At 45.0% G+C, this 16,118-nt stretch overlaps 1 protein-coding gene across 1 annotated transcript; it reads right to left on the bottom strand.

The window, feature by feature from the left end:
* Nucleotides 1-1,014: 1,014 nt before the first annotated feature.
* LOC149347230 (uncharacterized) lies at nucleotides 1,015-15,633 on the bottom strand. Its single transcript, XM_089541528.1, has 7 exons — nucleotides 15,583-15,633; nucleotides 15,462-15,497; nucleotides 12,376-12,469; nucleotides 10,303-10,460; nucleotides 3,806-3,853; nucleotides 2,379-2,414; nucleotides 1,015-1,606 (listed from the first exon to the last, which is right to left on the bottom strand). The coding sequence occupies exons 1-7, from the start codon at nucleotides 15,631-15,633 to the stop codon at nucleotides 1,430-1,432; spliced, it is 600 nt and encodes a 199-aa protein (XP_089397654.1). The 3' UTR covers nucleotides 1,015-1,429.
* Nucleotides 15,634-16,118: the final 485 nt, after the last annotated feature.

Raw genomic sequence — 16,118 nt, 5'->3', positions numbered from 1 at the left:
GTTCACGAGGTGGGCTTCCAGCAACTCCTGATAGGAGTTTACCACTCCCAACGCCTTCAGTTTGGCGTTGGAGGTAGCCACCGGGAGGTCCAGTGCTCGCTTTGTTGCCTTCCTGATAATGGCGTCAAAGGAAGAGGACCCGTAGTGGAGGTCACTGGAATAATTTAGCCCCCCTGGGGATCTTAAACGTGCACTGACATCGCACAGCACACTGACGCCTTTTGCATTTCGCCTCCATGGAAACACGGCCACCGCGGTCGGGTTCCAACCCGGGTACTCAGGCTCAGTAGACGAGCACATTAACCACTGACCCAGTGCGGCGGGTCTCAGTGCGAACACGTGACTCCGCCATGAGTTATAAAATGAAAATGAAAACAATTGCTCGCACCGATACGCTCAGAGTAGGCGAGGAGACTGGCCACGCTCTCTGGGACTTGACGCACATGCCACGTCAGCATTGTTGCGTCGTCATTGTTCACAACTGGTGCTAAGAAAAAAGTCCATAAAGCTTTCTTTAATGACAACAGTTGCTGCGAATGTATGACAGAAAAACAAGTTATAGGGTGCATACTTTCCTGTAGTGGTGTAATCAAGGCGTAGCATGTAATAGACCGTATAGTTACCGTGCATTTTTCCATGGGTCAGAATTTGATACACTGCTCTGTTATATAAATGAGCAAACGTAGTTTCTTTCGAAAACGCAGTACTTTTTTTATTACAAAACTAATGCGGAATGTATGCTCTTTGCTTACATTTAGGAAAACACATAAAACCCCTACAGTAAAGAATTCAGTTCAAAACTGGGACGGCGTTTAATAGATGTCGACAATTACCTGCGTAAGGCATCACAATAAATTATATATCTGTAGATATGGTTAGTGCTGCGTAATACAGAGTATATTCCATAAGTAAGAACGAAGTTTATTGCCATGGGAAAAAGAGCACTACGAGCAACAGCCCTGTTCCAGAGCTACGCAGGAAAAGAAAGATTAAGGTGTGGGTGGGCTACATAGTTCCGCGTAAAACGAAATTATTTTCAAAGCGTTGTGGCTTTTTACATTTCACTACAGGAGTCGTTCAATATTGAAACATATGTAGTGGCAATACTGCGAAAAGGGAAACCATCAGAGGCAATGGGGCATTTTGAACATAGTTAGCAAAGCTTTGTGAGTTGACGGAGTGCATGTGCCTCTCTCACTCAACTCTCTTTTCTGGGGCTCATAAAAAAGATTCCCATCACCGTATTCTAGAGGAGCTTATGGAGGAAGAGGATAGGAGAAAAGAGGGGTAGATTAAGGGGATATGAGCATCAAAGTAGAGATGAACTGGGTTAATTGTCATCTTCCGGACACCTCTGGCTTCGTTACATGCCCCCGCCACGAGATTTGGCGTAAGTATAAAATACAATTGGAATAAAAGGGCGTTGTTTTCAGCATTTAATGGCGGGGCAGGTCACTTTAACGGCCTTTAGAAACGCACAGAGAGGAGGCTTGAAAACAATGAAGCCAAGCGGGCCCAAAAATTTGAGAAAGAATGCTACAATATCGCACACCAACTGCTTGTAGATGTCAATGGGAGCCGTTTTCAAGACGTACGCAATAAGGCACTGGAAAAGACAAAACGACCCATTACATATTAATACGAGCAAACAGAAAGTTCAGTCGGTCCTGAAAAGAGTCTGCAAATCCATCCCTTAAAAAGATTGTAAGATCACGCTCTCTGCGACCAGAGAAGATTCCGTGACAAATGTTAGCTTCTTGTGAGCTGGGCTTGTTAGTTGTTAGCTGAGGGTGTGAGGATTCTCGGCGGTGAGCTGGGCGCAGGGAAGGAGGAGGCGTCAATATGACGGCTTAGTGGCGAGAGTTTGAAGGTCATTTCTGGTTTTGAGCTCATAATTAAGTTATATTGCTTTTTGTAGTGCCTTGCAAAATTCATATTGCCACTGGCGTTGGATTAAAGAAAACGTAAAATCCGGCGGTTAATCTCATTCAGGAAAACTATCAATTTGGCTTTGGTATAACTTGTTCGACCTTTCGCGCAAGTGCGTCACAGTGCACATTCAATACGGCAGGTCGGAAAAGGACAATCCATGTTTTTCCTGAACTCCAACTATCCTGTATGCAATCGATTCATACAAACTGTTTGCAACGAAATGGGCTCTTATGTACAATATTTGACGAGCCCACTGCTCGCAATTCGGAGACAGGAGCTAGGCTGTGAAGGAACGTTCGTGTAAGGCTTCATGTTATGTCCCGTGTAGCACAAAACGGTTTCTGTGTACTTCACTGCTGTCATTCCTTTTTCCACACAGCTCTGCGATTCCAATGATCGAATAGACACGCTCAACATGTTCATATGAAGTGACTTGAAGTACTTACCGCCAAAAATTTTAGGACTCCAATCACGCCTGACTCCTGAAACAGCGACATCAGAGTGCATGTCATACGCGCAGGTTTCCAGAGTATACAGCCGCTCATTGCGCCACGTGCACATTTAGGGCGTATTTTCACGAATGGTTTTGCGGCGAACACTTAAGCAAATTGCCGAAAAGTCTCAACACACTGCGCCTTATTTCATAACTTGTCTTGCTTACTTAGTGAGCACAATTCATAGCGCATGAAAGATAGGGTGGAGGCAATAAAGCTATTTTTACGTCAAGAGCATATAATTTTCTGGTTGTTCAAGAGCCAACGTTCCTTTCTACCAGAAGAGTGACGGAAAGGTATGAGGAGAACAGCCTCGTCTTTGTCACAGACGGTTCTGCATGACAAGCAAGTCCTCATAGGAGATAGTTAAAGCCGCAAGCAATTTCAAAGAGACGTCTAAAGAACGGCTCACTTTGTATGCCGTAGTGTTAACTTTAGAGTTAAATTTAGTGTTTTCAGTTGATTTTTTCGCAGGTGCTCCGTGTGGTCGGGTTCCTTAATGGGTGCTTTTTCAGAGTTTACTCCTGATGACAACTGCTCACCACTAAGGTTTGATATAAGCACGCGGTTCAGCGGCGACTAACGGCCTTCTCTTTGAGCTGAATCTATCTACTTGAGGATGGCGCCCGTCAACGCTTTCCTATAAGAAAAATCACGCGGCTTTTTACGGCAAAGAGTTTCTTTCAATCCGAGATACTGCTGCAAGGGATGCTAGCTGCGCCTTTTCGCATGGGATTGTGATAAGAGGGGAGACGTGCGGTCTTCTTATACGACCATCTCTCCACATTGGACATGAAAATTAGGTATATTTAGCCACTCAAATTTGATTAAGTGAGGGGATATTAAAATACTCCTTGTAGATTTCTGAATCCTGCTCACATCATAATGGTCGTATGTCCAAACAGCGGAGGTCATAGTCAACGATCTTTTAAAGTGGGCCGAGGCAGCCCGAAGAAAAGAAATCGTAGTTCCGTGTCATTTTCATGCCAGGAAGAATGAACAGATTTAGAAGCATCTGGAACGTGATCCCTGTTCACTCTCTCATGCGAAAGATTCTATGCCCAATACATGGAGAAACCCAGACCCTGGAACATAGCACCGCATATGAGCTACTTGCTTAAAGTGCACGAGAACACTAGCACAGAACTGCGTTATACGCCGACAGCAAAAGCCGTGTAAGTATGCGAGAAGGAAAACGAACAGTTCGAATTTGTACTTAGTGGATAATAAACCTTCCTTGCATAAAAATGGCCAGTACCGAGCATAACACTGTTCAGTAACCACCATCTAAAAGTTGATGCCCTAGTGTAAGCGCCCTCTTTGTTTTGATATTAAGACATGCTACATACATGAATAACTATCAATCAGCCGGTACTCACTTCCACTGGCTTGTTTTCATCGCAAGTTTGAAAAGTGTTGTCCAAGCACTTTGAAAAGGAAAGAGGAGAAAAAATGATGAGTTTGCGTGTCACCAGCAGGAGCAGCAAAGTGTTAGAAACATGGTGGGAAGGTGCAATATATTTTTTAAGAACCAGCTGAAGCAGCCGAAAGTTCCCTACTGAAGTCGCTGCCCATAGGTTGCCGTCTAATGTTCAGAGCACCCATGTTCAACATGTGGAACATAATAGAAAATTGTAAGGCACTGGTATATAAATTGAACGTAATGGTGCATTCTTCCAATATGTAGCAGTCTTTTAGAGTGCTTCTGTCGCTCCCATCGAAAAACAATGGGGAACTCTTTTCACGGTAGCAAAATCGTTAACAGCATAAAAAAGCAAGCCTGCCAATGGGAGGTTTGCGGATATATTGATTGTTATACTGAAATCTTCCAGTATGTGAAAAAAGTTCGCTCATAAATTTTTCCCATTCAGAAATTTTTTTCTCCGGAACTGTTGAATGTGTGTGCGCAAGTTCCTGAAGGCGACGCCTAACATTAAAAAAAAAAAAAAACGGTGCACAATTTGCACTGGGGAGTGCACATCTTTCGCATTTACTCCCTGGCCACATTTTTAGACTGCAACGCAGTTACACCTTTTCGTGCTTTCTGTGTTTAGAAAATTTTTGTGTCCGCCTGTAGACTTCGCTGAGGCAGAGCTTTCTTGTTCGATATAGCAGTTCATCCCACTCCTTGTGTTATGAGCGTTATTCACTGGATGCCCAGTGATTAGATAACTTATTGTGCAATTTCTGCACGTGCTTCTCTGCAGTCACAACAATTCTTTTAAGATGTGATGGCCAGAAATCCTTCGCTGCAACAGATCAAACAAAAAAAATCCAGCTTTTTACCCTCACTGAATGGCGAGTGATCATTGTGGCGGAAACAACACAATGATCGCAATACCACTGCCCGTGAATACTCAGCTCATCTGTCACTAACACCCATCAGCCGAATTTCACTGCAGGCAAAATTCCAGAGGCCCGTGTACTGTGCGATGTCAATGCACGTTAGACAACCTCAGGTGGTAGAAATTTCCGGAGTCTTTCACTACGGCGTCTCTTATATCCTGAGGCACTTCGGGACGTTAAACCACCACAAAACATAAACATAAAGACATAAACACAAATAGCAGTAGTAGCACACTAATGACTAGGCGTATTCGTGGCTTAGGAAAATGTACTCTGCATCACGGTGAGTGCTTGGACCTCCGGATCGAATGATGTTGCCCCATTTAGCCTTTTGCCGGAGAATAGTGGCCAGGGTAGAGTAGTCTGCCACCGCGCAGGCAGCTTTGTACGTACCATCTTTGCAAAATTTACAAGGCTACCCTTACCGTTTTGGCACCAGGAGGTTTACCATGATCTATAACAGGATACCTATGCCACAGGTTCTCATCACGCAGATTATCCTCGTAGCCTAGACGGGCTGGCTACCGTCGTGTCACCGCGTAACTGGCGGCAAGCTTTACCCAAAGTCAGGACATCCTGGTTACTTTTGGCAAGCACTGAACATGTGTTCACCACGTGTGTCGGAGAATCCCGCCACTATTTCTTGAAAACAGGCCTTTTGAAGTTTAAACATGGCTCCTATGGCAACGTAGTACCAACATTGACGGACATCAGAAATCGGGTGACTCATAATGAACGCAAGGGAGTTAACAAATTTCATACAGGCTTTTAACTAATGCACTTGAGGCAGTTGATGAAGTTAATCATTTTCAGTTGTCCATTAATATTAGCACTGCCATTTTTGAGAATTACGAAAGCGCAGTTACCCCCGCCGCTGTTGTTCAACAGACTTTGCTGGTCTATGCTGGTCTAGGAAGGTACTGGCCAAAATGGGAAAGCCGAAAACCGGGCTAGTCGGTGGTGTCTCAGAACGCTGATGTGCTGCATGACGTTCACACAGCATGAAACCAACAGGACATGCCCCGTTCTCTTTGTGCTGTGTGCGCATCCTCTAGCGCTGTAACGTTCTTCCGGCTGTTGCGCACCATTTTGCAACTTTAAAAAATTGTCCTTGGCTTAGCCAAGCTTAAGCCTGGATATCTCGAAGCGAAAAGCTGCGGCGATGCTCGTGGTTTAGCTTATGTTGTACTTACGGTTACAGTTAGGGTATATGGATAAAAAACTTTATTTCGTAAGCGAGTTTGGACCGTGCAAGGTCTGCTTTCTGGCTTTTCCGAAACGTATTGTCTTAGCTATATAAAGTTTGTATGGAGGCGGAGAAAAAGACACGCGTGTAGTGAATACGGTGCTGTTTTAGAAGGTTGCTTTAGAGACATGTGCCGTGGTGTGCATACCTTTCGGGTGTACACCAAGATATGAGGACAGGCATTTGCTTTCCTTAAAAGGAATTTTCATTTCATTTCATTTTTCTTAAGGCCCTTACGGCGCGGTGCGGGTATCCACCGAGATACGAGAGAGACAGGTGTCGTTTCCTTTCCTTAAAACCAATTTTCCTTTCATTTTCCTTCCCTTACGGCGCGCTTGGGGTGTCCACCGAGATATGAGATTTTTTTGGCGCACTGTTTTTATTTTTTTGATTTCTGATATTTAATTCCTGTCATGTCTTTTTTTATTTTCGTTTGTGTCAGCGGCGGCGGCGGCTGCGACGGCGGCCACCTGGGCCGTGCATGACGTCACTCGGTTTCGCGCATGCGCAGCAGTAGGAAATCTGGGCTCCGGCTCACGCGAAGCGCGGTGTTGACTAGATTAGCGAAGCTTTTCGCTTCAAAACTTATGCCACCTCTGCGTAAATCTAGTCACAATTATATAGCTTCCAACCCTTGTTATTGCAGAGTGAGTGAGTGAGTGAGTGAAAACTTTATTAGCTCTAGATTCGGATTGTGTTCGGCGGTTTTGAGATGGCTTCGTCCATCTTGTTCAAAGGTACGTTGCCCTTAGTCCAGGGCTCCGCTGGATGCTGCTGCCAGTTTTGCTCGCCGAATCAGACCTTCTTGGTCGACCCGACGATCGCTGGAGAGCACTCCCTCCCATTGCTCCGCACTCGGGTTTGTTATCACTGGTACCACGCTTATCCTCTGGCATGCCCACGTTATGTGGTACAGCGTGGGGGGTTCTTGGCACCAAGGGCATTTGTCATTGTATTGTGTTGGATATATTTTGTTGAGTACGTGTAGGTTCGGGTAGGAGCCCGTCTGTAGCTGTCTCCACGCGACAGAGTCCTCTCTGCTAAGGGAGTTGTCCGGTGGTGGATACCGCTTTCTGCAGCCCTTGTAATAATTTAGAATCGCCGAATAATCTTGGGGTACAGGTTCGTTCCCCTCGAGGTCGCCTACGTTGGATGCTCGGTAATAAGTGTACCCTCGAGCTATCCTGTCCGCCTCTTGGTTCCCTGTTACTCCCGTATGTCCCGGCGTCCATACTATCGTATGCCTGATTGGTTCTTCGTTTGTTTGTCGTTGTGTTATGTGGCCCCCAGAGCGGAGTATGCGGAGCGCTCTGTGCCCTATTCTGCCGCGTAGGTAGTTGCGGCATGCTGTTTGTGAGTCTGTAAGGATTTTTAGAGACCGTTTAGACCGATAGCCCTCCGCTGCCGCTAGAGCGACGGCCGCTTCTTCAGCCTCGACTATCGTACAGTCTTGTAGTGATGCGCTGGTGATCTCGCGTAGGGTTGAGTCAATCACCGTTGTTACCGCATTGCTGTTGTGCTGCCCCGCTGTTCTGGTGTATGTGGCTGCGTCCACGTATACCGTCGTTTCTTGGGGTGCTAATGTCTTTTGTAGGTATTCAGCCCTTGCCTCTCTGCGTGCTTTGTGTAGGTTGGGATCCATGTTCCGGGGTATTGGCATTACTTTTAGTGTGTTGCGATATTCGTCCGGAATTGTTTCTGTCCTCTGTATTTCTTGAATTTGATCGGCGCGGCCCAGTTTCTTTAGGAGCTCCCTGCCAGATGGGGTCTGTTGTAGTCTGCGCAGTTGGGAGACTAGTTGTGCCTCTCTCAATTCATCGAAAGTGTTGTGTAGTCCTAGGGCTAGGAGCTTTTCAGTTGAAGTGCTGTGAGGAAGGTGGAGTGCGGTTTTGTAGGCTTTGCGTAGAATCACGTCCGCCTGTTGTACCTCACTCTTGATGGGATTATAGTAGGGGAGGCTGTATGTCACTCGGCTGACTACCAGGCTTCTGACCAACTTAAGTGTGTCCTCCTCTCGCATGCCATGACGTCTGTGTGAGATGCGCGTGATCATGCGGGCCACTTGTAGAGTGGATGCTTTCAGTAGGGCGAGAGTGTGAGTGCAGCGTTGGTTTGACTGTATCCACATCCCCAAGATTCTGATGAGTGTTTTTTCCGGTATCGACTTCCCGTCGAGGTAGACGTTCAACTTTAAGTCGTCGCTAGTGGGGACTGTGCGATTTTGTTTTCCTCTCCAAACTCTTAGGAGCTCTGATTTCTCGGTGGAGCAGGCTAGCCCTCTTTCTCTGACGTAGTTCTCTACGCAGGTGGCTGCCTTTTGTAATTTCTCTTCTTTCTCTCCGAGCGAGCCTGTGTTGACCCAGATGGTGATGTCGTCGGCATACATGGCATGGTGTATGCCGTCGATTGCTTTTAACTGTTTTGCCAAGCCAATCATGGCTATGTTGAAGAGCGTAGGGGAGATGACCGATCCTTGAGGTGTTCCTTTATTTGGAGTAAGAAATTTGTCTGATCTGAGCTCCCCCAGGCCAATCGTTGCCGTTCTATTTGAGAGGAAGGCTTTGACGTAGCCGTAGATTCTCCTTCCGCAGTTCAGGTCGTTCATGCCCGTAAGGATAGCCTCGTGACTGACATTGTCAAAAGCCCCCTTGATGTCCAATGCCAGTATTATGTTTTCTCCGCTCTTGGGGACGTTCCCAAGTACTTCTTCTTTGATTTGAAGTAGTACATCTTGGGTCGATAGTTTTGCTCTGAAACCGAACATGCTGTGGGGATACAGTTCGTTGTCCTCCATGTACTGTTGTAATCTCAGCGTCACCACTCGTTCGTACAGTTTTCCTAGGCACGATGTGAGCGAGATCGGTCTGAGGTTCTCAATTTGTAGTTTCTTGCCTGGTTTAGGAATCATGACAACCTCCGCATGTTTCCACTCCTCGGGGACGGTCTCCGCTTCCCAGTGTTTGTTGAGAAAGTCCGTTAATTCTGCGACTAGCTCATCACTGAGGTTGCGGATGAGTGCGTTATTGATCTTATCTGCACCCGCGGCCGTATTTCTGGTTGTGTTTCGAATCGCTGCGTAGACCTCTTCTCGCGTGATGGGTCTGTCCAAGGTGTCGTTTTCACTTCCTCGATAGCGCTCTGCGTAAGCTGCTGGGTGTGTGTCCCCGAAGCACTTAACGCGTACTTTTTCCAGGAGTGCTGAATCTGGTCCCTTGAACTGGTGGATTAACCGGTAGATGGCTTTGTTGTTTTCTGCCTTGGTTTTTGTTGGATCTATGAGAGCCTTGAGTATATGCCACGTCCTCGATGTGCTCAAAGTTCCGTTGAGGGAGTCACTGAATTGTTGCCAGTTTTGCCTTGCCAATTGCGCCGCGTACTCTTCTGCTTTCGCTGTGACTTCTGCGATCTTAAGTTTTAGTTTTCTGTTGTACTTTTGTTTCTTCCACCTCTTGGTGAGCCCGCGTCTAGCTTCCCATAGCTTGAGCAGCCTGGCGTCCACCTCGGGTGTCTGCGTCGTTCGCGCGATTTCTTTAGTGTACTTGCGCTGTTTTTCTTTCAGCATGTTTCCCCACTCTTCTATCGATTGGATCCCTTTCGCGGCGAGATTCCCGTCGCATGCCTCTCGAAAAGCGCTCCAATCCGTAATTTTTGCCGATCCCAGCTGGCGCTTTAGCCTGTCTGAGGTTACTTGTGTTTTAAGTATATAGTGGTCACTGCCCAGATTTTCTAACAGGTTCTCCCACACTGCCTGTTCCGCTCCCCGTATGAATGTGAGGTCGGGGCAGGTGTCGGTACTGACGCTGTTTCCGATTCTGGTTGGAGTGTCTGAGTCTGTGAGGAGGGTGCAGTCAGTGTTTTCTGCTGCCGCTGCTAGTGCTTTGCCTTTTGGGTTAGCTGTTTGGTATCCCCAGCTTTTGTCCATGGCATTGAAGTCTCCTAGTATGATTAGCGTGTTGTTTTTTGCTAGGTTGCGTGCGCCATGGAAAAGTTCATGGAATTTTGCTTTCTTGCGCTTCGCGGAAGCAGATGTAATAACAGGCGTTAGAAGCTGTTTTTGGTGCTGCTTAAGTCAAAACCACCGAAAAAACCTCACGCAATACGACACCAACAAGAAGTGTACACCAGCTAGAGTGAATAGCACTTTCTTTACACTTAACTCTTGCGTTCTTGACTTTTGCAGCCTATATTTGGTTCGCGCCCATTTTTCATCTCTCATCCCAGGAAGGTAAGCTGTGCTTTGCGTTTTCTTTGCACATGCTTGAAAGACAAAATACAGTGGCTCACTTTGGCAACCGGGCTGGTCGTTACCAGACTGGCGAAGATAGGCTTGCCGCAAAGAGCCTTTGTGTTAACCTTGAATATATCGCATGATATGGTGATGATGCCGCCTGTTGCGGCATTGAAGCTCTTGCACAGGTCCTTTCTCGCTGGGATCACTATGTCTAGAAAAATACAAGCGCATACAATGGCATTAGGCATTTATATTCCTACTTGTAACTTCTTTTCATACGAAAAAGTATTGATTGACTTTGAATTAGGACCCCTTCAAGTCATGCTCGAATATGATAATCGAAAACAGTTTTGCACAGAAAGTGTGTACTTTCGTTCAAAACTTTGCAAAACATTATATTTGAGCACAAACTCATTTATGTATGCATGTATACATGTATACAAGTGGCAATTCTCTTCATAAACGAAAGCGCTACGCATGCACCCTCATGAAGGAAATGTTTTTGAAGCCCGACAAGACCACAGCAGGCTTCTCAAGCTGTAAGAAAAGCAGAATGTGTCCTCAAATATACTTTAAAGAGTAGCATGCAATAAGGCTTCACCATCTACAAGTGGTAGTCATTTATCATGTTGCTGACGTTGGTTAGCAGAATGAATGCTATGTTGATGAAAAATAATATAATTCTCTGGCTGAATAAAAGCACCAACTGTTTTCTGTCCACCAATGGTGATCATGGTAGCGTGGGACCTGATATTCTGCATCCTGCTGAAGACAAGCGCGTGTCCCGTTTTAAACCTTTGAAGCACTGTATAGACAACTGTGTACAAAACGAACTAGCCGCTTTTTCTTAATCTGGGCTGCACCTAGCAGTGATTTCTTTGTTTCAGAAGAATTTCGCGTCCTTCGTCTCGTAAATAAGCAGGTTTTGCTTTGCATACAGCGAACGGAGAAAATAAGATTTCGCAAAAGAGTGAGCCGGGTAGCATTTTGTTCGCCATTTTTGTGCAGGCACGTTTTGCCACAAGTAGGGACTCGAATTTGTCTTTGCAATTGAAAGCCTAACCTCGCCTTCGAAATAGAAATTATTTTTCGATCCTTCGGATGTTTATTTCGTAAGTCGCGGCTTTTGCAATTCTCAGACAAAAAAAAAATCAGTCTCTAGTATTTCGCGCTGAAAGACTAACAGTCTACCTGTCGTAATCCTCAGTACACTAATTAGTTGCAAAAATATTTCATTTTGAGAAAAAAGAGGTGTGTAAAAGAGTTAAATCACTAAGGGCCAAGACAGCAGCATATGACATAACATCGAACCGTAGTGAAGGGAGTACAGGTTTTACCCCATCACACTGCTGCAAGCATTGCTTTAAGCTGTCTAGGATGTCTGTTGTGAAATAGGCAGAGTTCTGCTTCTCCAGTTGAAGATCTTGTATAGTTAAGCCAGGTCACTAAAAACACGTCCCAGAAGACAGCAACGCCATACATACATTTGACCGCAATAAGGCAGTGGTTGCGATAAGAAGCATACCGGCAAACCTGTGCGTTAAAGGCGTCGGCGATCGCTCCGCATTGGTCGCACTGTATATGATAACAAACCTGTAGCTGTTCATTACAACTGTAATTTACAGCCACTCAAGAAGGAACAAGCAAAAATGTAGGCATGAAAACAGTGAACAGAAAATGCATAAAGTTCAATTGTTGCATAAGGTACAGAGTTTAGGAAACAATCTAGCCTGGAAGTTAGTAACTTCAGTTTCGTCTTTACGAAAATCGTTTTGTAGTAAATATGTAAATGGCTAAAATCACTTCAGTCGCTCTAAATTTCGAGGCTCCTTCACCCGCGTTACATGCCCAATGTTCATTGCCGCAACGTATAGGCATCCGCCACTTGTGGTTCATACGTACCCCACCTAAACTAAGGCCGAACGTGAACTGGGTTATGGCAGCAAGTGGAATTTTGTACAACTCGGCAGGATCTTACACATAGAGACTCTGTAATCGTTCTCTGGGTAATATGCTTTATTGCGGCAAATGTGTTGACTTTCACAATGGTCCTTTTTTTTTCGTTTACGCACTTGGGCCGTACCCACGCCAAAACGAAAAAGGAAGGATGTCCCCGTTGCACTTACCGAAATCAGTTCTTTCCACGAGATAATACAAGAAATTGTAAAGCAGGTAAAATTGGGTGCCGAGGTCCACAGTGGCGATTCCTTCGAAGAAGCACTGCAATGAAGAATGTCTTCTTCAGCTGCTAGCTCGAGTGGCGTTGATACAACGAAGCACTCCACCGACGTGGTGGTTTCTCGTCTTGAGTGGTCACAGTATAATGCGTGTTTTTGTAGTAATGAGTACATAGGCCGCTGGGCCATCTTAGGCTAAATCCGCCTTGGTGATCTTCCTACCAATGAGCACAAAGCGCGTTACTCTGTTTCGGTACTGCGTGCACATGCGTAACTGTAAAAAATCGAAAGCGCTTAGTAGACTGGAGCAAGATTATGAGTTGTGCGTTATTCATATCAACAGGGAAGCTCAAACACGCATACCACTAAAAAAGAAGGAAGTCGACTACAGATGCGCTTTTCACAAATTGTTTTAGTGAAAAAACGCACTTCTATACCATCTTAAGAAGCCAAGAAAGAAAAAAGGAAGAACGGCGAGAAAAAAACAACGAAAGCAAAATTAAATCTCGCGTAAAGAAGAAAAAAGGTACAGATGTGAGGGGGCAAGGCAGCCAAGCTTTTATATAAAATAATCCATGGCTCGCTTGTAAAATTGAGCACTTTCTTTGCTAAGGTGAAAAATCGATTATTTCACCTGTGTGCTTATCCCTGAGTGTTGCCAAACTTGTTGTGTCATTGAAAAGGGGCTGGCACGATTTACAATGCAGACAATGCTTTGGCATCTTCAACAAAACTTGGGTAGGGCCTAGTTGGTACATGATGTTGTGAATGTAAAGGATGCGCAATCAAAGGACGAACCACGAAGAAAGACACAGGGACACACACAAGCCCACTAACAACTGTTTATTTCTTCCTTGAAACGCTTACTTGTACACCTGGCCACGCATGCTCAAAAGCAATCTCTAACCACAATAGTCATGCCAACGGCTGTTAACGCAGACGCAAACGCAAAAAGTTGATTTCGGCAACGTACAGAGCCACGGACGTGTCACTGATACAATCTACCGCGTTTTCCTTTATGTGGAAAGCTTCCAAAGCCAGCCGCGCTTGTTCATTTTGTGCGCTTGTGTGTGTCCCTGTGTCTTTCTTCGTGGTTCGTCCTTTGATTGCGCATCCTTTACATTCACAAATGCTTTGGCAGCTGTTGAATCACGCAGGGATCTTTCATGCTATTTTAATCTGCGATTTATGCTACGTCCAGTTTGTCCGACACAACACTTGCAAATTTAAGGGCACGCGATAAACAACTCCAGCATTTATCATTGAAAAAGTAGACTTGTGCTTGGGCATGGCTACTTTAGATAACATGAGGATGTTATTCATGTTTTCTATTTGCATCTCTATTAATGTTCTGCATGTAAAGCGCCGCTACATGAATTTTATTCAAAGAATATAAATTAGATCTCCTCGGCTTCAATGAAGGGTGGATAGTCCCTTGGCGGATGCAGACGGAGTGCGAATTTTTCTGCATCCCCTTCAATTATATTGGATTTTGGAGCTGTAATTAGGCCAACAAAACGCCATTCTGACGCAATCACAAATCTGGTTGGGTATGTATAAAGTAAAATACACTTATTATTCAAATTGCACCTCATTAACTTCTCGATAAAAATCGGCATTGCGTTATGTAAGCTCCATGAGAATTGCCTTAGTGCCACTCCCTCAACAAAAAGTGGACTATATTTAGAAAACTCAAACACGAATCACTACGATGCATTATTTGAAATGTCCGTCCTTTCTTCTTTTTGTTATCTCAAGGTAAAAGTTACTCTTTAAGTGCAACAAGTTCTGGGATTCTATACAGATAGTTTTATACAAATCGAGCATCGAAATACTAAGTAATTGACTGAGTCGTGGCATAAAGAGAGGGTTCTGAGATTAAACATTTTTCTTCACCAGAATAGCGCCAGATGAGGTAAATGTGCTTATCTCTTAATTTTTCCGGTATAAACCGAATTACATGGAAATAAATACCGCCATGAAGGCTACAGAAAATATTTTTAAACTTAGCTGAAGGGCACCTACAAGGAGATCGGAGAAGAAGTGCACTTTTCAAACTGATGACGTGGAGGATACTCATTCCCTGCTACCAGCATATCTCGCGTAAGCATAGCAAATATATGTCAAGAAAAAAACTACGGGAACGCTCAAGTCACCTCAAGAGTGAATTCGATGGCATTAGATTTCACATAGTTAGCAGCGTGTGTTGCAACTACTTTTGTGTGTTTGCATCGGTTTCTTTGTGACTGCCGGTCTACCAACCGCCATATTCTGCCTCTCGGGGGTAGTAGCAAGAATCCGCTATGCTGATTCGGCGTGCACATTTGTATAGATTACATTTTTTTCTGATTTTTGATTATTGATAGTTCGTCACAATTCATTGGCCAGGTTGTGATGACGCCACAAGTACAGGTGACTTTCTTCACCATTCAGGAAATTTCGAGACACGAGACATTCGCGGGGTTTTAGTAAGACGACGACAGTGGTACTATTCCTTTAAAATGAGCCGTCGGGTGACCCAAAGAAGATGTAGCTTTTTGTTGGCACCAACTGACACAGCCCGATATCATCATCCCTGCCGAGCTTTCCGGTCCGAAAGGCTTGTTATGTCAGCACTACTTTTGGGACTTCCCTTATTGCCTCTTAAATTAAAATAGGACGGTTGGATCGTCCTATACCATGACATTGGGTAGTCGGCGTTATGTGGTTAGTGGCAGTGCCTTCTCAAAAAACTGACAGTTCCTGTGTGTACGGCGCTATAAAGGCTGACAACTGAGTCTTTGAAAATATAGGCTGAATAATGAACGCTTGTTGGCGAAGGGCAGGCGTCACCATAAGCCACAGTAACCTCTAGGCAAACCTGATTAAACAAGTGCGATTTTTGAGTACACAAACAACACTGGTCAGCGAGTGCAACTTGAGTAATGTTGTCAGGCGCCATGCATGACACGAAACTCAAAGCGGCCTCCACCGCTGCCAGCAATTACCTAATTACAACGAATCTTGATCAGTTTTGGCTTGAGACAATGCCTTACCAGAGTGTAGTCCGCTACATTTTCTACGAAGTCTGCCTGCAAAGAGGTTAAGGAAACAGAAAGGTTACGGAGAACGCTACAGATCAAGTTTTTAGAGCGAAAGCCATAATCCGAACATTACGAGCCTAGCAAAGTCGTCTCTTGGCGATGCTGGAACGACCTTCCCGGCCATATCGCTTCCCTTGAAGATCTTCAACAATTCAAGACTGCCATCGAAAATCATTTTCTTTTGTCATAACTGCCGTACTCCCCGCCCACCCCTCATGTAATACCCCTTAAATGGGGCCTTTGAGGACTTAATAAATGAAATGAAATGAAATGCTTGTGCATCAAAAGTAGTGGAAGAAACAAAGAAATGAAAATCACATGAACAATCACGACAAGGAATCGAACCCGAAACTGTGCAATGAGATCAGCTTCAAAGGTCGCTGCTCCAAAGAACTAGGCTGTCGCTGCAGCTTCTTTCAATTATTCCATGGAAATCAATCTCGCTGAGCTACCAAATGCCTTACATGCACGCCAACTGTTCCAAAATGCATACTCAGATTCTAATATCTTCCTTCAGGTGGAGTGTTGGCTATGACCGCAGCCGAACATGCCTCGTGTTAAAGTGCAGCACAATCTCGCGCTGTCATTGCTGTGCGTCGTCTTCATTAA

Source organism: Amblyomma mixtum, chromosome 4, assembly GCF_055824585.1.
Source record: "Amblyomma mixtum isolate Tamu chromosome 4, ASM5582458v1, whole genome shotgun sequence".
NCBI classification, from domain to species: Eukaryota; Metazoa; Arthropoda; class Arachnida; order Ixodida; family Ixodidae; genus Amblyomma; species Amblyomma mixtum.
This window is presented reverse-complemented; position numbering and strand designations above follow the sequence as displayed.